Source organism: Ailuropoda melanoleuca, chromosome 14 (genome assembly GCF_002007445.2).
Source record: "Ailuropoda melanoleuca isolate Jingjing chromosome 14, ASM200744v2, whole genome shotgun sequence".
In the NCBI taxonomy this organism is placed as follows: domain Eukaryota; kingdom Metazoa; phylum Chordata; class Mammalia; order Carnivora; family Ursidae; genus Ailuropoda; species Ailuropoda melanoleuca.
Window position 1 is genome coordinate 3,323,357 of NC_048231.1, and position 23,549 is coordinate 3,346,905.

General features: G+C 36.1%; 1 protein-coding gene across 1 annotated transcript in view; it reads right to left on the reverse strand.

The window, feature by feature from the left end:
- C14H14orf39 (chromosome 14 C14orf39 homolog) overlaps window positions 1–23,549 on the reverse strand; it is a 60,701-nt gene that overhangs the window by 20,738 nt on the left and 16,414 nt on the right. The window contains exons 6-13 of the mRNA XM_019800051.2: window positions 13,112–13,299; window positions 12,977–13,019; window positions 10,867–10,987; window positions 9,845–9,942; window positions 7,702–7,835; window positions 6,697–6,773; window positions 691–773; window positions 499–557 (exon numbers count right to left, since the gene is read on the reverse strand). Of these exons, the coding sequence (XP_019655610.2) occupies window positions 499–557; window positions 691–773; window positions 6,697–6,773; window positions 7,702–7,835; window positions 9,845–9,942; window positions 10,867–10,987; window positions 12,977–13,019; window positions 13,112–13,299 (803 nt within the window). The remainder of the gene's footprint in view (window positions 1–498; window positions 558–690; window positions 774–6,696; window positions 6,774–7,701; window positions 7,836–9,844; window positions 9,943–10,866; window positions 10,988–12,976; window positions 13,020–13,111; window positions 13,300–23,549) is intronic.

Here is a 23,549-nt window from a genome sequence, read left to right on the forward strand (position 1 = left end):
CCTGTTTCTTCCTCTCCCACTCCCCCTGCTTGTGTTCCCTCTCTCGCTGGCTGTCTCTCTCTTTGTCAAATAAATAAACAAAATCTTCTAAAAAAATAAATAAAAATAAAATCTATTTAATGGCATAGAAAAATACCCTAACAGTATATCAAATGGAAAGAAAAGGTTACAAAATGATGTATAGTGTGTTTCGAATTTGGAGGAAAAAATAAAAGAACACGCATATATATAGGAAAAAAGGACAAGAATATATACCAGTATGGATGGTGTCAGTTATATCTGGTGATGGTATCTTTGTTTCTTTTGTATTTTTCTCTGTTTTCCAAATCTTTTACAATGAAATGATCTATTTTATATTTAGTGAAAAATGTTTTTAAAAACCAGGCATGCATGGTCAGTTAACCAGAGATGCAAACAATCTAAATAATGTATTTGAATAGTATAAAAACTGTATACAATTTGTTACTCCCACTTAGGAAAAATATAAACAGCAAATACCTGTATCCTCTTTTTCAAACCATTGACTGCAATTTGATGGTTTCTGTGGGGTTAACAACCTAAAATATAATAAATAAAATTTTTAAATAAATAAAATAATAAAATAAAATTTTAAAATATTATGTTTTATATTATTTGCTGAGTTGATAAATTATTTCAGAAATTAAAACATTTTCATATTTTAAAAGTTACCTGAAATGCATATTTTGTGAACTTTTAATAGCCACAGAATTTGAGCATTTTGAATGGTTATTCAGAGTAGAGTCATTGAGTACCTGAACAAAAGAAATTAAGTATTAGAACCGGCTACACAGACAACAAAAATTTTTTGCTTGCCATGGCTACTGAAGGTTCTCCAAGAAAACTGTCATTCTCCTCCTCATCATCGTCAATATGAACAACAACTACAAACATTAACAAAACCGGTACATATAAAATATTAAGTCAAATACTGGGAAAGTTTAAGACTCTTGAGGAATTTGGTATTTTGGACAAGTATAACAAATACAGGGGCGCCTGGGTGGCTCAGTCGTTAAGTGTCTGCCTTTGGCCCATAGCGTGATCCCAGGGTCCTGAGATCCAGCCCCACATTGGGCTCCCTGCTCCACTTGAAGCCTGCTTCTTCCTCTCCCACTCCCCCTGCTTGTGTTCTCTCTCTCACTGGCTCTCTCTCTGTCAAATAAATAAATAAAATTTTTTTAAAAAATTTTTTAACAAATATACTTGGTAATATGTCTACATTTGAGGTAAACTTAAAAATTTTACCCCATATTTATGACTAATCAAGTCAATCTTACCATTTTTTTCAAATGACTTCTGAGTCTATTCTCTTAAATTGAACATAAAAAAAGCAAAACAGCAGGTCAAAAGATTAAAATCTGAGATTTTGTTTTTTATATATGTATAAAAAAGGTAATTCTTCATTTTTAACTTTAAATTTTATGTAATATCAATATCTAAGCCACTGCTTTACTAATGTTTGTATTGCCTGTTTCAAGTCATTCATTCTCCATGAGTCACTCATTTTGGAAGAGTTCCTGATTTTTCTTATTTGACTCAACATAAAAATATCTTTATTTTAATTGGAAAATTTAACCCATTTATTTTTGTTGTAACAGCCATTGGTCTTTATTCTGTAATCTTATTATGCTTGTAGAGCATAAGAAAATACCTTGCCCCTTAAAGAACACTTGTCCCTTAAAGAGTAAGTGTTGTTACTGTTTAAATGTATGTTTTAAACAATACACATTTTGTATGGGCTCCCTGGTAAAAGTATTTGTACAAGTAGTTGTTTACAGTAGATGCCAAGAACTAAAACTGCTGAATATTTGAATTTTTATTTTTAATAAATACTATGAACCAGCCTTCCAAAGTAATTACACCAAATTACATTCCCACTATTGCTGACTTTACTAGATATTATCAAATGTTGTAGTGTATGCAAATCTGATAGGGGAAACCAGATAGCTCGTTGGTTTAATATGCATTTCTCTGTACCTCTGAGCTCAAGCACCTTATGTTTTGTGACACTTTTCCTGTAAGCTGTTTTATCTTTTGCCTATTTTAAAAATTAATTTGTAATTATTATGTATTTATGTATTATACATTCTGCATACCAATCTCCTATCCATTCTGTCATTTTCTTTAACTTTGTTGGTGTCTTTTGTCACACAGAAATTTTTTATTTTGATGTAGTCCATTCATCAATTTGTCTTTCCTTACACCACACTGTTATAATTTTATATTTTGATAATGTTTTAAAATGTTCTTGGATGGGGCACCTGGGTGGCTCAGTCGGTTAAGTGGCTGACTCTTGATTTTGGCTCAGGTCATCATCTCAGGGTTGTGATATTGAGCCCCACAATGGGCTCTGTGCTGGACATGGAGCCTGCTTAAGATTCTTTCTCTCTCTCTGCCTCTGCCCCTACCCTCCTGCCCCTGCTCGCTCGCTCTCTCTCCCACTCTAAAAAAAAATGTTCTGGGATGATGAAAATGTTCTGGAATTAAGACAGTAGTGATGGTTACACTACCTTTAGAAAACTCTAAAAACCACTGAAATGTACATTTTAAAAGGAATTTTATGATAAACATTTTGATATCCAAGAGTATAAATTTCTCTTACATTGTTTAAAAAGATCTTCTATTCTAAATCTTTATTTAAAATTATTTATTAATCTGTTGATGTAGTGTCAATATGATTGACAGCTTTTCTAATGCTAACTATCATTGTAATTCTTGGGAAAACCAAGTGTTAGTAACAATATATTATTTTTTTAATGTTACAGTGCCAAATTAGGTTTGTTAATAATTTATTTGGATTTCTGCATGTATGTTCATTCTTGAAACTAATGTATAATTTCTTCTTTCACTACCTTTGTCCTTGTTACCTAATGAATTAGCCATGCATAATTTGTTGGATAGTTTCCAACTTCTTCTATACTCTAGAATTGCTTATTAATAATAAGTAATAATAGTAAGATTGCCCTTCAACCGGCAATTTTGCCTCTCAGGGAACATCTGACAATGTCTGGAGACATTTTTTATTGTCTTTTCTTTGGGGTGAGGTCCTATTGGCCCCTAGAAGGTCACAAGATGACCCTACAAAAAAGGATTATCTGGCCTAAAATGTCAATGGTGTCACAGTTTAGAAACTCTGATTTAGTCCTTAAAGGTTTAGTAGAATTCACCCGAAAAACTGACTCTGGTGTTTTGAAAGGGGTGTAGGTGTGTGTATGTATGTGTGTGTGTGTGTGTGTGTGTGTGTGACAGAGGGAAAAGGGAGGCAAGTAAGGGAGGAAAGAGTAAAACAGAGATTGGCTTACACATTTCAGTTTCACTTACATTTCCATTTCTTCTAGTTTACTGATCTACTCATGTCTTTCTTTTTCAGTCTATTTAACAATTTATATTGTCCTAGAGAATTAACCCCCTCACCTAAATTTTCAAATTTATTGATATAAAGTCTGACATGGTATTCTCTCAGGACCTTGAAAACATTTCTTCCCTATGTACAATGATATGCACTTTTTCCCCTTATTATTCTTTTCTGTTGGGAGGTGGGGGCTTATCTTTTTTTATACTTGCTGAAATTTTATTTTACTGATATTTAAAAGTTATTAACTTTTGGCTACACTGATTAACCCAACTTTCTAATTTCATTAATTTCTGCTTTTCTCTTTATTAATTCCTACTTTCTTTGGATTGTTATTTTCCTGTTTTGAGTTGAGCTTTTTTCATATTGAATTGAACTTTTTATACTTGGAATTCAGCTAATTTTAATCTTTATTTTCTAATATACTTGTTTTCAAATATAGATTTCTGAGAGCCAATTTGGCTACATTCCACAGGTTTTGGTTTATAGTATTCTTCTAAAAAGTTTTTAAGTTTTATTTTGATTTCTTCTATAACTCCCAAATAATTTGAAAGTGTGTGAATTTCTTTTTCCTCTGCTAAATACTTTTTTGAGAGGAGGGCTTATCTTTTTGTTGAACTTCTTTTTTTATAAATATAATGGTAAATAAAGAGAACAACTTTTTAGAACTGGTTGAGATATTCTTTTAGTTGCAGTAAATGGTCAATTTTGGCGAATACTGCAAATATAAGGGGGAAAAAAGCATAGATGAGCCTCAGAAATGACCCTGTAGAAATGGTGCTATCAGCCCTGATAAGTGAACCTGAGTCACTTACTTTGAATTTCATGGCAGGTAAGAGAAAAATAAATAGTTATCTTGTTTAAGATGCTATTACTTCATTCCTTTGGTTTTGTACTGTTACACATGTAGCCAAACTCAACCTCTAAACTCAAGATAGTACTTTTTTTGAGAGAGCTATCCTTTTTAAACTGTGGATTCAATACTTTCTTGGAATTCTATCAATTTTTACTTTATATATGGTACATCATGGTTCTTAGAACTTGATGAGTTATTCTTTTTAAAAATATGAAATATATTTATCCCTATTAATGCTTTTTTGTATTGAACTCTTATACTGTATTGTTACATCTGATTTTTGTTTGTATTTGTCTGGTATATATTTCCCATTTTCTTCTATCTTCACCCCTCATTTGTCAAATTGTTTCAGCCCTCTGTTTTAAAAGTATATGGCTGTACTACTCTGGAAAACAGTGTAGAGGTTCCTCAAAAAGTTAAAACTAGAACTACTCTACGATCCAATAATTGCACTACCAGGTATTACCCAAAGAATACAAAAATACTAATTCGAAGGGATATACATGCACTTCTCTGTTTACAGAAGCATTATCAACAATAGCCAAATGGAAAGAGCCCAAATGTCCATCGACTAATGAATGGATAAAGGAGATAGATATTCGTGTACACACACACACACACACACACACACAAATGGAATATTACTCAGCTATAAAAAAGAATGAAATCTTGCTATTTGCAATGATGTAGATGGAGCTAGAGAGCATTATCCTAAGTGAAATAGTCAGAGAAAGATAAATACCATATGATTTCATTCATATGTGGAATTTAAGAAACAAAACAGATGAACATTGGGGGGAAAAAGGAGAGAGGCAAACCATAAAACAGACTCTTAACTATAGAGAACAAACTGAGGATTGCTGGAGGGCAGGTGGGCAGGGGAATGTGTTAAATGGGTGATAGGTATTAAGGAGGGCACTTACTGTGATGAGCACTGGGTATTGTATGTAAGTGATGAATCACTAAATCCTACACCTGAAAGAAACTAATATTACATTGGATGTTAACTAACTGGAATTTTAAAACTTGGAATAAAAAAATAAATGTATGGCTGTATTTGTATAGATATTTCACGGAAGAACCTTTGTCACATTTCTGATTACTGATTTGTTTGGAACTATTCATGGCACCTTATTTATTTTCTATTTATAATGTGTTCTAGCTATTTTATCCACCCTCCCGTTCCTGCCTTTTGTTGGACTGATTAAGTTTTCTTTGTTTCATCTTTTTTCTTCTACTATTTTAAAACTTACATACTGCATTTTATTTATGTTGGTTACCCTTACATGTTTAATGTACATGCATGAATTCACATTTTTCCAACAGTATATAAGTAAAATCAGTATTCATTTCTTTTCTCTACCTCCATCCCCAAACAAAAAAAAGAACTTGGGTAAACTTTTGTTTCCCTCATTTATCTTTCCACCTTCATCCCATATTGATCACATCTGAAATTTTAGTACCAGATTTTTTAATTTTTATAATTAATACATATTTAGAATTAGTAAGTCACTAATCACTATGATCACCACTATACCTCTATCTGTATGTATTAATTATGAATTAATGAAAGGCAATCATATTTTCCACTGAGAATTTCCCTATGGACTATTCTCAGGAAGAATAGGGGAAGATGGAGATGTGCCACATCAGAAGATAGCTTTCTGGGTTGTATGTTCCTTGTTTTTCATAAGCATCATGAACCCTCTAGAGTACCTTCGATGGAGAACCCAAGCTTCTATACTTACTGCTTCCACCTGGAGACAGTCATCCCATTGCTGATGACTGCCCAAAGGCAGAGGGGATATGAGATGAACAGGTGTTAACTAACTAACTCCCACTGAAGTAACCCAGACAATTACCCTATTCATTATCCCCACACCTATACTTTCTGCAAGATTATTCTATGCAAGTCGTGGGCCACAATTTCCCTCTTCAACCCAACCCTGTTTTCTTCCTTCAGAAATATGTTTTTGGTCTACTGGGTACAGGGTATGGTTTTTTTTGTTTTTGTTTTTTTTTTAGAGAAAGAGAAAGAGAGTGTTATGTACATGCAAGCATGGGGGAAGGGCAGAGGGAGAGGAAGAGAGAGAGAATCTTAAGCAGGCTCCATATCCAGTGCAGAGCCCAATGCAGGGCTCAGTCTCACAACCCTGAGATCATGACCTGAGCCAAAATCAAAAGTCAGACACTTAACCCACTGAGACACCCACGTGCCCCAGGGCTTGGTATTTTTAAATATCTTTTCTGTTTTTAAGAGTGAGAAGGCTACAGCATATGTTCAGGCTGCCATACTGAAATTCTTTTAAGATTTTTAAACCTTGAGGTTGTAGTAATGGCTGAGTTAATATATTTATAACACATATATACATATACACACACGAACCCATATTCTAAATGCAGTACATTCACTATCTCATTTAATGCAACCAAATATTTAATTTATACTATTAAAAAAAGAAATGCCTACCTGCATGTTGTTTTCTTTATGTCTAAAGTCAATCTTGGCAAGCTTTGCCTGCTTCACAGAACATTCTTCTTTTTTATCTGCGTAATTAAATTGTACAACTTCAAATTAATTCCAGAGATAGAATCAAATATTATGCCCAACATTCAACTTCACCATGTAATTTAAAAAATCAAGTCACATGAATATTTAATTTAAATTAAAATACAGAAATGTGAAATTCCTACGTAACTTTTAATTCCTCACTATAGTTATTACAATAAGCATGAATATAAAATGAAAACCAGCTTACAAAATCACATCTTTATAATGAGGAACCAAAGAAGACTGGGAGAAAAAGAACAGCTAATGGGGTTATAAACTAATAAAATGTAGTTAATCTAATCTGCAGACCCACTGAATGAAACATGATTCAAATATCTTAGTCACGAATATCATTAACACAAGTCAGCTACCCACTAAATTATACATACTGATAACACAACTTCTCAAATGAAAAATTTATTATTATTCATCCTCTTCTGACAGCTGTGCAACCAGACCAGAGCACTCCTTTTAGTATCTTGTGAGTGATTTCTCTCTCAACGAAAAAAACTTAGGTATAGAAGGCATTTCTTGTTTGCTCTGAGAAAGAATCTAAGCAGTACTTTCCTGAGTCTACTGGTCTCTAGTATTGTCTGTTCTTGCTTGCACCAAATGATAATAAAAATTGCTTCTATTTCTTCTATGTGTTTGCAATAAAANTTCATCCTCTTCTGACAGCTGTGCAACCAGACCAGAGCACTCCTTTTAGTATCTTGTGAGTGATTTCTCTCTCAACGAAAAAAACTTAGGTATAGAAGGCATTTCTTGTTTGCTCTGAGAAAGAATCTAAGCAGTACTTTCCTGAGTCTACTGGTCTCTAGTATTGTCTGTTCTTGCTTGCACCAAATGATAATAAAAATTGCTTCTATTTCTTCTATGTGTTTGCAACAAAAACTGTTTTTAAATAATTAACAAATACTGTACCTATAACTCTTGGTTCTGAAGAATGCATCTTCAGTAGTCCGACTAATTTCTGAGATTCATATGGAAGAAATAATTGACTGTTTTGAGGGGTTTTATCCAGTGTAAGCGCAGGTTGTTCATCTTTTTCAAAAGTTCTAAAGGGTGAATTACATTAAATATTTAGTAAGTAAAAAAATGTATTTTAAAGCTAGAAGAGATATTTATATACTATATAGTTTAAACTAATTTTGCATACAGTAAAAGTGAGTTCCAGAAAATTTAACAGATCTGCCCAACATTATTAAATCACCTACTGGTGTCACAAGTAAAACACGCTTTTCCTGATTTAGTACCTTCCTCAGTATACCACACTTTCATTTTAGAACATAATCAGTTTAAAAGAATTTCTAAACATGTCAAAAACATTTAAACCAAAACTTTATCCACAAATAGAATGCTGTAGATTTCAGAGTACTTCAACCTTAAAAAATAATTATTCAGAGACAAATCAGCTAGTATGAATCCAGAAATCACTAAAGCAATATTACAATCGTAAATATGCCTTCTAAGTTTTTTACTGGAAGAAAAAAACTCATTGAATTTTTCCTAAATTAAAGAAATAATTTAAATTATTGATAGTTAAATAATTTAAATAATGATGTTATTTATAATAACTATCAAAATAGACATTGAGTAAAAATGACTAAACAGTTACATAAGTTCCTCTCAATATAGAGGATTTTTACAGTATTAAAAAGTTGTCGATGAATTATCATATGGTTTCACTCATTTATGGAACATAATAAGAAGTAGGGAGATCGGTAGGAGAAGAAAGGGAAGAAGAAAGGGGGGGTTAAACAGAAGGGGGAATGAACCATGAGAGACTATGGACTCTGGGAAACAAACTGAGGGCTTCAGAGGGGAGGGGGAAGGGGGAATGGATAGGCTGGTGATGGGTATTAAGGAGGGCACGTATTGCATGGTGCACTGGGTGTTATACGCAAGTAACGAATCATGGAACTTTACAGTACATACAGGGATGTACTGTATTGGTGACTAACATAATATGATAAAAAAATATTTAAGTCAAAAATCACATTAAACAAAATTTAAAATTAAAAAAAAGTTGTCAATGAAGTGAAATTCTAATCAATTTCCTCACAGAATTAAAGACAGATTATCAAGGTTCTGAGAAGTGGGAAGAGGGAAATCAGAGAAATAATAGATCCAAGGAAGTGTGATCTGAGATATTAACTTGGGAGAGGAATGTGTTGAAAAATCAGGACAAGAACAATGGAGCCTAAGGAGACCAATTTAAGAAGAATTTAAAAGGATACAGGCAGGAAGAGAAAAAGTAGAAATTTTATCAGAAATAGCAACAGTAATACACCTATTTTTCTGTCACACAATAACAGACAAAATGAATCTTTTTTTTAATCCCTCCACCACTGATGTCTATTTTATCACCATTAGGATGAAAGACAAGGAAATATAAGATGCCACAGATTCAGCAGCATTTTGATTCATCTTCACTCTGTGGCAAAAGAAGAACTGGTCAAGCTGGTGACAGGGGTGATAAAAAGGTAAATACAATGTTGTTCCCACAACTGTTCCTCTGTTTTACTCCTATTGGTTGTCCACCTTTGAAAACTGGATGAAATGTACAATGACAGGTTATAAAACAGCAAATGTGCTACTGCTACCTTATTTCTCTCTACACATTATCCTTGGCCTTACTAAATAACAAACATATTTGAATGTTGATCTATAATATTTAAGATTTTTCACGAAAAAAGCAGAAAATCACCTGCACAAAAATATATATAGATATATATGTGAATATGTGAATATTAGTGGTTTGGGATAGAATATAGAATATAGAAATCAAATGCTTAGATGCAAAATAACTATTCAAAAAAACCCCATTTTAAAGTTTACTGGGGGTGCCTGAGTGGCTCAGTCTGTTCACCATCCAACTCTTGATCTTGGTTCAGGTCATGATCTCAGAATTGTGAGATCAAGCCACAGGTTCGGCTCCATGTTCAACGCGGAGTCTGCTTGAGACTCTCTCCTTTTCCCTTTGGCCCTCCCCCCACTTGTGTGTGCTCTCTCTAAATGAATGAATGAATGAATAAATAAAATCTTTATAAAAAATAAAGTTTACCTATGCCTTTCTTTCAATTCCTTTATCTTTTCTATATTTTTATTTTTTTCTTCCAGAGTTTCTGCAAGATTCTTAGTTTCACGGAGTCTTGCAATCTGCTAAAAAGAAAAATGACGAAGCAAAACAAAATAATTATCTGCAAAGCATTAAGGAACATATGCTTCATTTTAACTAATGAATATGATTTTTTCTATATAATCACAGGATTTATGTTTTTATGTTGTTGCTAAAACAAGGTCAAAATTAACAATAGATCAAACTCTTAATTTTTCCTTACAACTCCATTAGCAAACCTAGATTCAATGAACTTCCATCTTCTTTTTTAAAAAAGTCAGAAGCAAAGTAGATATCAATTCCCTTATATAGACATAGTTACCATATATTTTAAAGGAAGTAGCATATGCTTTGTTCTTATTATTATAATGATTTTATTGTTATTTGGAACCTTATAACTATGAATGGTAAATATATCTTCTTTAACACAATTTTCAAAAAATTCAGAAAATTAGCTGTTCAACTTTTTTCTCAGAATTTGGAAATGACTTTGATGGGTTCTCAGTCAATGAAAACCATTTCAATAGAGGACAGTAAACATGTATTCAAGAAAATATCATGCACCATCAATCTTAAAGGCTAAACTAGTTCTAGCCTAGTTCTATAAAGATTACAGCCATACATTTTCAAGATTAAATTCTTTAAACCATTTACTGTCTTGTTCTCTTTTTTGACAACACCGTTGTAGCCCTTTTAGTGCCTTTAAACTCCTGCTATTAAGCTATATCTTGTTCTTTACTCATCTATTTTCAGCTGCCAAAGAAAATGAAACTATTCCCTAAAACTCTTAATATGTTCAGTACCTAAAACACATATTGGCTTCAAAAGGCAATCTGAGGGAAATAAATTTTCATAAGTCTTTCTCCATATTTAGGCTCTTTAGAAACAGTTCTTCTAAGACTGTCAACTAACACAGCATTATACTTATATATTAAATATATATTAGAAACATATTAGAAAATATATACCTGGTTTAAATAATTAATTTCTATTTCCACTTCATCTACTTCTTTCTTCAATTCAGATGAACTTTTGGAATAATTGCTGGCATGTTTAAGAATATCTTGTGTTTTACATCTCACATTAGCCCTTTTATGTTAAGGAACTATGTTGTGTCAAGTAAAATTTACATTTATAATATATGTACCATATAGGAAATAGTTAATACTATGTAACATTATTTATAATGTTACATAAAAGCAATAAGCAATATTAATAACAGTATCTGAAAATAGAGGTAAAACTAACATAGACATTTGACAAACTGACAAAGATAATTTATTGCTTACCTATGTTATATGTTGAGCTTAAAAACTTCTCATCTAAAATATTTGTTAGAATTTTTTCTTTTACTTAAATATTTCACATAGTGGTTTTTTGCTTTTGTTTTTTTACCCAAGTTCATAATGTCATTTGGCATGACTAATAATACATAATCAATTTAGGTCTAAATTTAACTTTTTGTATTTCCGTTGTTTATTTATTCCAAAGTCAACATTTATAAATCCAAATGGGGTGCCTGGGTGGCTCAGTCAGTTGGGTGTCTGACTCTTGATTTTGGCTCAGGTCATGGTCTCAGGGCCATGGGATCAAGCCCCACAGCACGGTTCTGCACTCAGCAGAGCATCTGTTTGGGATTCTCTCTCTCCCTCTGCCCCTCCTCCCCCCCCTCAAGAATAAATAAATAAATCTGTTTAAAATCTTAATTAATTAGGTACGTAAGTAAAAATCCACCCAATTTCCCTTTTCTTCCTCTGTAAGGTTCATCAGTGCAGCCTGCAGGACTCAGAAGACAGCTAGATCTTCCACCTGGGCTTTCTGCTTGAAATAGATTTATACCCAATTTCAAGTACAGAATTTCTCAGCTGTTAACAGACATCCTGCATCGTTCTTAACTACTACAATTTCTTAAGTTACTCTACAAAACATTCAGGAGAACTTAAAATTAATAGAATAGTGGTAGTAAACAAGAACTCCAGAGAAAATCTGTCTACTTAAGGCAGAATATATCCTACTCTGCCTTAAAATATATAATATGTATGGTAGAACATAAAATTTTAGATGAATATTATTTATATGCTATACTGTTATAAAAAGTATCAATTAAAATTTTTAGATATAGACATTTAAATCCTGATTTTCAATTTTCCCTACCTCCATCACCTCTTCTTTTTTCTCACATTATCTTATATCTCATCCCTTTCTACATCAAACTTCCTAAACTTCTGCTATACCTCGTGCATCAACCAACCTCTGTCTCTTCCTACTGAGAAGTTACAACACAGACAGGCAGCAAATAAACAACTAAAAACAGAATAAGCTAAAACCTGAACATGAAGAGAGCAAGCAGCAAAGGAGTTAAAAGGATGATTAAGGATGAAGCAGAATGAAGCAAGGTAGAATGCAGGGATAAAGAAGACTTAGTACAAACAGTGGAGTTATAATCTGATAGGAAAGCATATGAAGGATTGTAGAGGTTGGAAGAGGATTAAAGTTCTAAGTTCACCATCAGGGAAGATCTCCTGGACAAACAGATGAGACTTAGACCAATTAAGAACTACTTAATCATCTAATGCAATGCACTGTATTAGAATTATTTGTTTACATGTCTGTTTCCCTTACTAAACTGTGAGCTCCTTGCAAAAAACTCTGTAACTTCTTGAGGATTGCCTGGCACAAGGTAAGTACCAAATGAATTTGTATAGATGAGTAGGTAATTGTGACTCACCTCCTCACCACCTTCCGTCCTAACAAGTAATAATTAACTGATTTAACTGGAACTCTTCCTTTGGTAAGACAGAGCAAGATGACTTTCATTGGTTTAGTTGTTAAGATACACCACTTAAAGTAAGACACATATACCACTTTATTCTCATTAAAATTGCCTGCTTCTCACCACATGCACATATATGAAAACTAATCCCAGATGACCTTTAAAGTAACCTCTAAGTTTTTTTAATTAAACAAACAAGAAACCCCAAATCCACTTGATTCTTACCAGGGAAACATAATAACAATTAAAATACAGAAAAAATACTTATCTAATAAAAATTCTAGGTAGAAATACTTTGTGGATACATATGTAATGTCCATTTAGTAAGTGATGGAAAAGGAGCAGGCACTGAAAAACAAAATCATATTTTGTCTGATTCATTATTCTTTTCATTACAAAGATACCATTATTTAAACAATGTATAACAAAAATATCAATACCTAGAAATTCCATAAAGATGGTTTCGTTCATCTTTAGTTGTTCAGTACATGCCAACACTCTATTTTGAATTTCTTCATGTTCTCTTTTCTTCTCATAATATTCATGTGAAAGGGGTGTTTCTGAGTATTTTAACTGGTATTGCTTCAAAACATCTTTATACTGACATATATAACCATGGTACATTTTTCTGTTAAAATTAAAAGAAATGATGTCAATATAACAAGAATATATCTAAAAACTTTCTAAGTGTCACCTGTTAAAAGTCTAATATGTTAAGCATAAAAGGCAAGTTAAATGCCAACTTATCCGTTTCCCTCAATACTCTCTGCCTTTCAAATTTCCTTAACTCCATCGGACTTTTCAACTCTCTATGCTTTCTCTTTACTACCTGAGTTATTCATTTCTTAATCCTCGATTTAACTTTTACTCCCACCATTCCAAAGAAACAGATCCTTCTCCCCCTCAAAAAAGAAAAGAAACTGCCCTTCCCAAGATCACCGATGATTTAATTATCTAACTCAGTGATATCTTTTTTATTTCTCATCCTGATTTATACTGCAGAACCTAGGGTTTTTTTTAAGTTTTTATTTAGATTCCAGTTAGTTAACATACAGTGTAATACCAGTTTCAGTGTACAATATAGTGATTTCATTCACTACCCAGTGCTCCTCACAAGTGGACTCCTTAATCCACCTATTTAACACATTCTCCCACCTAGCTCCCCTCTGGAAGCCATCAGTTTGTTCTCTATAGTTAAGTCTGTTTTTTGGTTTACCTCCCTCTCTCTTTTGTCCCCCCTTTGTTCATTTGTTTCTTAAATTCCACATATAAGTGAACTCATATGGTATTTGTCTTTCTCTGATTTTCTTCACTTCACATAATACTCTCTAGCTCTACCCATGTCGTTGCAAATGGCAAGATTTCATTCTTTTTACGGCAGAGTAATATTCCATTGTATATAGGTACCACATCTTCTTTATCCATTCATCAGTTGATGGATACTTGGGCTGTTTCCATAATTTGGCTATTGTAGAAAATACTACTATAAACATTAGGGTGCATGTATCCCTTTGAATTAGTATTTTGTATTCTTTGAGTAAATACATAATAGTTCAATTGCTGGATCATAGGGGAGTTCTATTTTTAACTTTCTGAGGAACCTCCATACTGTTTTCCAGAGCAGCTGCACCAGCTTACATTTCCATCAATAGTGCAGGAGGGTTCACTTTCTCCACATCCTTGCCAACACCTGCTGTTTTCTGTGTTGTTGATAATTGGGACTTATCAAAATAAAAAGCTTCTGTACAATGAAAGAAACAAAAAAACTAAAAGGTAACCCATGGAATGGGAGAAAATATTTGCAAATGACATATCTGATAAAGGGTTAGTATCCAAAATATGTAAAGAACTTATAAAACTCAACACCTAGAAATGAACAATCCAATTAAAAATTGTCACAACACATGAATAGACATTTTTCCAAAGAAAATATACAGGTGGCTACCAGATACTTGAAAAGATGCTCAACATCAATCATCATCAGGGAAACACAAATCAAAACGACAATGAGGGGGTGCCTGGGTAGCGCATTCGTTAAGCATCTGCCTTCGGCTCAGGGCGTGATCCTGGTGTTCCAGGATCAAGTCCCACATTGGGCTCCTCGGCTGGGAGCCTGCTTCTTCCTCTCCTTCTCCCCTGCTGTGTTCCCCCTCTTGCTGGCTGTCTCTCTGTCACATAAATAAATAAAATCTTTTAAAAAAAAATGACAATGAGAACCTGGTTCTTCCAGTGACTTCCTGATCTTTATCCTCCCTGAGGTTTTCAGTTTCTACTCTCCTCAGTTCAGCTACTTCTATAACTATGCTTTTTAAATTTTCAACTCTCTAAGCTGAAATTTTAATAGGAAGTCATGTTTTATGCGTTAGAACTCTGGGTTCACAATCATTCTTATATACCCATAACTATTTTATGAAGAAAATTCACACTGTTTGGAGGAGCTCCACCAGTCCAACTCAGGTAGAGGTGGATGGTCACCTATTTGGACACGAGTCTTGAGTGGACAGTTAATTCTTGCAGAAGGATATTAACTCAGCAGTTAAGATGACGGAGGAGTAGGGGACCCCTTTTTCAGGTNATGGTCACCTATTTGGACACGAGTCTTGAGTGGACAGTTAATTCTTGCAGAAGGATATTAACTCAGCAGAGTCAAGATGACGGAGGAGTAGGGGACCCATTTTTCAGGTGTCCCGAGTCGAGCTGGATAGGTACCAGACCAGCCTGAACATCCACGGAATCAGCCTGAGATGCAGGAAGATACATCTGGATCTCTGCAAATGAACATCCACAAGGCTGAGTATTGAGGTACGAAGCGGGGAGCCGTGAAACCGCGCACAGATCTCAGACTATAAACGGAAGGGGGAGGGAGCTGCCGCGTTCGGGCGCCGGGAAGCAGTAGCCACCTGCATGGGGGAACGGGCGGACTCGCGGACCAGCACCCACGAGAGAGCAGACTGAGACCGTGAGCCGGGGAACGCGTGCCTCCAGACTGAAATGGAGCTCCGGTGTGCTCACTGGAACCAGACTGAGACCAGGAGCTCCGGGAGCGCGTGGGGGCAACTGGCAGCTAGCGGCTGGCAGTGTTAGAAACACAAAGGACAGAGACACGCTGGCCCTGGAAGTGAGGGCTGGGACGCCGGGTGTGGGGCACACATCCCGGGACGCTGCAGGGTTGAGAAACATCAACAGAAACAGAGTTAAAGTGTCCAGAACATCAGTGAAGAACAGTCCGCAATCCCTCTGTTTTGAGACAGAGGCTGAGATTAGGCCACTGCTGCTCTGACTCTCAGAAGAGGCACAGCAAACTGCCAGGGAAAGCTGCCAGAGAACAAAACCTGGAAATACCAGCTCACAGTGTGCCCATCCCCATCCCCCCGTCGCAGGGGACACGGAGACTCTATCCAAATAGGGTTGCCTGAGTATCGGCGCGGCAGGCCCCTCCCCCAGAAGGCAGGCTGAAAAATCAAGAAGCCCACATCCCTAAGATCCCTATAAAACAAGGGCACACGGTCTGGGTCCCGGTCAATAATTTGGGCTCTGGACAACCCTGCAACCTCTCCTCATCAGAATGATGAGAAGGAGAAATCCCCCCCAGCAAAGAAAAGACAATGAGTCTGTGGCATCTGCCACAGAACTAATGGATATGGATATAACCAAATTATCAGAAATGGAATTCAGAGTAACAATGGTCAAGATGATGTGTAGACTTGAAAAAAGTATTAACAAAAATGTTAATGAGAATATAGAATCTCTAAGGTCGGAAATGAGACCGATCTGGAAGAAATTAAAAATTCTATGAGCCAAATGCAGTCAAAACTAGAGGCTCTGACGGCCAGGGTGAATGAGGCAGAAGACGGTATCAGCGAATTGGAGGATGGGTTAGTAGAAGAAAAAGCTGAAATAGAATCTGGACTCAAAAAAATCCACGCTCAGGAATGTAGGTTACGGGAGATTAGTGACTCAATGAAACGTTCCAATGTCAGAATCATTAGCATCCCCGAGGGGGTGGAGAAAAACAGAGGTCTAGAAGAGATATTTGAACAAATTGTAGCTGAAAACTTCCCTAATCTAGCAAGGGAAACAAGCATTCGTGTCCAAGAGGCAGAGAGGACCCCATCCAAGCTCAACCAGGACAAACCTACGCCACGGCATGTCATAGTGCAATTCGCAAATATTAGATCCAAGGATACAGTATTGAAAGCGGCCAGGGCAAAGAAATTTCTCACGTACCAAGGCAAAGGTATCAGGATTACGTCAGACCTGTCTACAGAGACCTGGAATGAGAGAAAGGCTTGGGGGGGCATTTTTAAAGCTCTTTCAGAGAAAAACATGCAGCCAAGGATCCTTTATCCAGCAAAGCTGTCATTCAGAATTGATGGAGAAATAAAGACGTTCCAAAATCGCCAATCATTAACCAATTTCGTAACCACGAAACCAGCCCTACAGGAGATATTAAGGGGGGCTCTATAAAGGTAAAAAGGCCCCAAGAGTGATACAGAGCAGCAAGTCACAACCGATACAAAGACTTTAAAGAGAAATGGCATCATTAAAATCATATCTGTCAATAATCTCTATCAATCTAAATGGCTTAAACTCTCCCATAAAACGCCACAGGGTTGCAGATTGGATAAAAAGACATGACCCATCCATTTGCTGTCTACAAGAGACTCATTTTGAACCCAAAGATGCATTCAGACTTAGAGTAAGGGGATGGAGTACCATCTTCCACGCAAATGGACCTCAAAAGAAAGCTGGAGTAGCAATTCTCATATCAGATAGACTGGATTTTAAACTAGAGGCCATAGAGAGAGATACAGAAGGGCACTATATTATTCTTAAAGGAAGTATTCAACAAGTGGATATGACAATTATTAATATATATGCCCCCAACAGGGGAGCAGCAAGATACACAAGCCAACTCTTAACCAAAATAAAGAGACATATAGATAAGAACACAGTAATAGTAGGGGACCTCAACACCCCACTATCAGAAATAGACAGAACACCCTGGCAAAAACTAAGCAAAGAATCAAAGGCTTTGAATGCCATACTCGACGAGTTGGACCTCATAGATATATATAGAACACTACACCCCAGAACCAAAGAATACTCATTCTATTCAAATGCCCATGGAACATTCTCAAGAATAGATCATGCTCTGGGACACAAAACAGGTCTCAGCCAATACCAAAAGATTGAAATTATCCCCTGCATATTCTCAGACCACAACGCTCTGAAATTGGAACTCAACCACAAGGAAAAACCTGGAAGAAACTCAAACACTTGGAGGCTAAGAACCATCCTGCTCAAGAATGACTCGATAAACCAGGAAATCAAAAAACAAATTAAACAATTTATGGAGACCAACGAGAATGAATACACAACGGTCCAAAACCTATGGGATACTGCAAAGGCAGTCCTAAGGGGGAAATACATAGCCATCCAAGCCTCACTCAAAAGAATAGAAAAATCTAAAATGCAGTTTCTATATTCTCACCTCAAGAAACTGGAACAGCAACAGAGGGACAGGCCTAACCCACTGACAAGGAAGGAGTTGACCAAGATTAGAGCAGAAATCAATGAATTAGAAACCAGAAGCACAGTAGAGCAGATCAACAGGACTAGAAGCTGGTTCTTTGAGAGAATCCATAAAATTGATAGACCACTGGCAAAACTTGTCCAAAAACAAAGAGAAAGGACTGAGATTATTAAAATTATGACTGAAAAGGGAGAGGTCACGACCAGCACCATTGAAATTGCAAGGATTATTAGAAACTTTTATCAACAGCTATATGCCAAAAAACTAAACAATCTGGAAGAGATGGAGGCCTTCCTGGAAACCTATAAACTACCAAGACTGAAACAGGAAGAAATAGATTTCTTAAATAGGCCAATTAACTATGAAGAAATTGAGTCAGTGATAAACAACCTTCCAAATAATAAAACTCCAGGCCCAGACGGTTTTCCTGGGGAATTCTACCAAACATTCAAAGAAGAAATAATACCTATTCTCCTAAAGCTATTTCAAAAAATAGAAACAGAAGGAAAGCTACCAAACTCATTCTATGAGGCTAATATTACCTTGATCCCCAAACCAGGCAAAGACCCCCTCAAAAAGGAGAATTACAGACCGATTTCTCTAATGAATATGGATGCCAAAATCCTCAACAAGATCCTTGCTAATAGAATCCAACAGTACATTAAAAGGATTATCCATCATGACCAAGTGGGATTCATACCTGGGATGCAAGCATGGTTCAACACTCGCAAATCAATCAATGTGATACATCATATCAACAAGAAAAGACTCAAGAACCATATGATCCTCTCAATTGATGCAGAAAAAGCATTTGACAAAATACAGCATCCTTTCCTGATTAAAACCCTTCAGAGTGTAGGAATAGAGGGTACATTTCTCAATCTCATAAAAGCCATCTATGAAAAGCCTACTGCAAGCATTATTCTCAATGGGGAAAAGCTGGAAGCCTTTCCCTTAAGATCAGGAACACGACAAGGATGCCCACTCTCGCCACTATTATTCAACATAGTACTAGAAGTCCTTGCAACAGCAATCAGAAGACAAAAAGGGATCAAAGGTATCCAAATCGGCAAAGAAGAAGTCAAACTGTCTCTCTTTGCAGATGACATGATACTCTATATGGAAAACCCAAAGGAATCCACTCCCAAACTATTAGAAGTTATAGAACAATTCAGTAAGGTGGCAGGATACAAAATCAATGCCCAGAAATCAGTTGCATTTCTATACACGAATAACGAGACTGAAGAAAGAGAAATTAGGGAATCCATCCCATTTACAATAACACCAAAAACCATACGTTACCTTGGAATTAACTTAACCAGAGACGTAAAGGACCTATATCCTAGAAACTATAGATCACTTTTGAAAGATATTGAGGAAGACATAAAAAGATGGAAAAATATTCCATGCTCATGGATTGGAAGAATTAACATAGTTAAAATGTCCATACTACCCAGAGCAATCTACACTTTCAATGCTATCCCGATCAAAATACCGAGGACATTTTTCAAAGAACTGGAACAAATAGTCCTTAAATTTGTATGGAACCAGAAAAGGCCCCGAATCTCCAAGGAACTGTTGAAAAGGAAAAACAAAGCTGGGGGCATCACAATGCCGGATTTCGAGCTGTACTACAAAGCTGTGATCACAAAGACAGCATGGTACTGGCACAAAAACAGACACATCGACCAATGGAACAGAATAGAGAACCCAGAAATGGACCCTCGGCTCTTTGGGCAACTAATCTTTGATAAAGCAGGAAAAAACATCCGGTGGAAAAAAGACAGTCTCTTCAATAAATGGTGCTGGGAAAATTGGACAGCTACATGCAAAAGAATGAAACTTGACCACTCTCTCACACCATACACAAAAATAAACTCCAAATGGATGAAAGACCTCAATGTGAGACAGGAATCCATCAAAATTCTAGAGGAGAACATAGGCAACAACTTCTATGACATCGGCCAGAGCAACCTTTTTCACGACACATCGCCAAAGGCAAGAGAAATAAAAGATAAAATGAACTTATGGGACTTTATCAGGATAAAGAGCTTCTGCACAGCCAAGGAAACAGTCAAAAAAACTAAGAGACAGCCCACGGAATGGGAGAATATATTTGCAAAGGACACCACAGATAAAGGACTGGTATCCAAGATCTACAAAGAACTTCTCAAACTCAATACACGAGAAACAAATAAACAAATCATAAAATGGGCAGAAGATATGAACAGACACTTTTCCAATGATGACATACAAATGGCTAACAGACACAGGAAAAAATGTTCGAAATCATTAGCCATCAGGGAAATTCAAATCAAAACCACACTAAGATACCACCTTATGCCAGTAAGAGTGGCAAAAATTGACAAGGCAAGAAACAATAATTGCTGGAGAGGATGTGGAGAAAGGGGATCCCTCTTACGTTGTTGGTGGGAATGTAAGTTGGTACAGCCACTCTGGAAAACAGTGTGGAGGTCCCTTAAAAAGTTAAAAATTGAACTACCCTATGACCCAGCCATTGCACTACTGGGTGTTTACCCCAAAGATACAGACGTAGTAAAGAGAAGGGCCATATGCACCCCAATGTTCATAGCTGCATTGTCCACAATAGCCAAATCATGGAAGGAGCCGAGATGCCCTTCAACAGATGACTGGATTAAGAAGCTGTGGTCCATATATACAATGGAATATTACTCAGCTATCAGAAAGAACGAATTCTCAACATTTNTCCAGAAAGAACGATTACCCAACATTTGTAGCAACATGGATGGGACTGGAGGAGATCTGCTAAGTGAAATAAGTCAAGCAGAGAAAGACAATTATATGGTTTCACTCATTTATGGAACATAAGAACTACGAAGATCGGTAGGGGAGTGGGGGTGATCAGAAGGGAGAATGAAGCTTGAGAGACTACGGACTCTGAGAAACAAACTGAGGGCTTCAGAGGGGAGGGGGCCGGGGGAATGGGCTAGGCTGGTGATGGGTAGTAAGGAGGGCACATATTGCATGGTGCACTGGGTGTTACACACAACTAATGAATCATCGAACTTTACATCAGAAACCAGAGATGTACTGTATGGTGACTAACATAATATAATAAAAAAATTTTTACAAAAAAAGAGGGATATTAACTCTTCCTTCTCATTTGCCTTTTGTTAACCTATGGGCCAAATTTAACCTGCCACCTGTTTTTGTATGACCAGTGAGCTAAGAATAATTTTTACATTTTAAAATTACTGAAAAAATCAAAATAATAAAAATGTCTCATGACACATTAAAATTATATGAAATTCAAGCTATGATATCCATAAATAAAGTTTTATTAGAACACTTTCATTTACATAGTGTCTGAAGTTGTTCTTGCAATACAACAGCAGGGTTGAGTATCCACAGAGACTGTATAACCCACAAAGCCTAAAATATTTACTATCTGGCCCTTAATTAAAAAAAAAAAAAAGTCTGCCAATCCTAATCTACAGCAATGAAAACATTCAGTCCAGGTTCATTATAGAAAATATATTCTTAGGGGGCACCTGGGTGGCTTAGTCGGTTAAGTGTCTGCCTTTGGCACTGGTCATGATCCCAGGGTTCTGGGATCGAGCCCCATATCGGGCTCCTTGCTCAGCGGGGAGCCTGCTTCTCCCTCTCCTTCTGCCCCCACTAGTGTTTGCTCTCTCTCTCTCAAGTGCTCTCACTCTCTCAAATAAATAAAATCTTTTTTAAAAATTTAAAAGATTAAAAAAGAAAATATATTCTTAGAACTTTTTTTTACTCAATTCTTATCAAATACTTAGTTTCAAGAAATAATATTCGTTGAAAATTTTCTAAAAATATATAGTACTTATGCTCCTCAGAGTTCCGTAAATTTTCTAAATCAAGACATACTATACGGGGAAATTTATTTAAAGATACTATAATGATTACCTCATCTTAGCAGATGAGAAAACAAGAATGATTTTCATAAATGTTTGTACACTGAGAAAAAAACTAAGGACAACACGTACTTTACTGGTCAGCAAATCTGAATCTTCTGAATGTTTTAATTTAATATACTAAACTCTGTCCCCTTTCGAAAAATAAAGCAGTTGAGACCAAAACAAACTCCTCTTCCTCCAAATGCACATTTGCTAATTAATCTCTTACTTCTTGGGGGAAATGGTCCAGGGAAGAGGGAAATATCTATTAGAAAACTGAGTCTGAGTCACCAGTTTCAGATGAAATTAGCGTACCACATTTGCCCTATTCATGTTACATATTCATGCCCACTCTTCTTATATACTCCATTCAGGGACTTTAGCAGAGACCAGCATAGCCTGACTATTTCATCTGTTGCCAACAATACTAGTATTCATGAATGTTTAGAACGGAAGATTAGGAGAAACAAGCAGCTGGTACCTCTATTTCCTTCAGTACCCAAGATACCAGTAAAAGGAGTCTTTTTCTTTTATATATGTCTGGTATTGAGTCATCAATTCAATCAACCTACATGGTTGGTTTAAGCAAGAAAGACCTGTTTTCACTTTAATACCTTTGGCTACCTAAGAGAAGTTATCCACAACAAACACTATTAGAGAGGTACACACTTAAACTGCTTTGTTTTAGCCCCTCATAGAAGCATTTTAATAATGTTTTATAGCCATGGCTTCCATTGAGAGAAGTTCTAAGGAGAAGTAATATATATATTGTGTTTATTTTGGAGTGTCCACGGAAGATAACAGACTACCACACTGCATAATTCCCCTTTTATGATAACTCAGGCGGAGAAATTTCTCTCAAATCTCATTACCAGGAAAAACCTCTGCTTATCCTAAACAACTGAACTGGGCTCTTTCCCTCCTTCCCTCCTTCCTCCCCTCCTCTCTTCCTTCCTTCCTTCTTTCCTTCCTCCCCCCCTCCCCTCCTCTCTCCTTTTCTCTCTTTCTTTCTTTCTTTCTTTCTTTCTTTCTTTCTTTCTTTCTTTCGGACAGGACAGAGGAAAGTAGTCTGAATTGGGTCATGAGCCCCCCGACCCCCCCCCCAGGTAGCTCACCTCACCTCACCCATTAAACTTGAACTCACTTCGCTGGCTGTGAGTCTGTTCCAAGCTCTGGCTAAGGAGGCATCTGCCAGAACCCTCCCCAAGAGCAAGGTCCATGGCATCTCCTGCCCAGTCCACCCTTGTGCAAAGCCCTGTTCTCTGGGAATTCACCTCCCCAAAACTCAGGGAGGACCCTGTTAGGGCTGCTTTTGAACAACTGAACTGTTTTTTGAATGAATACTCTGAATCTCAAACTGGTCACATTTCCACAATGCCTTGACTACTACTAGGAATTCCAAAGCCTAATCTGTACCTATATTTAACA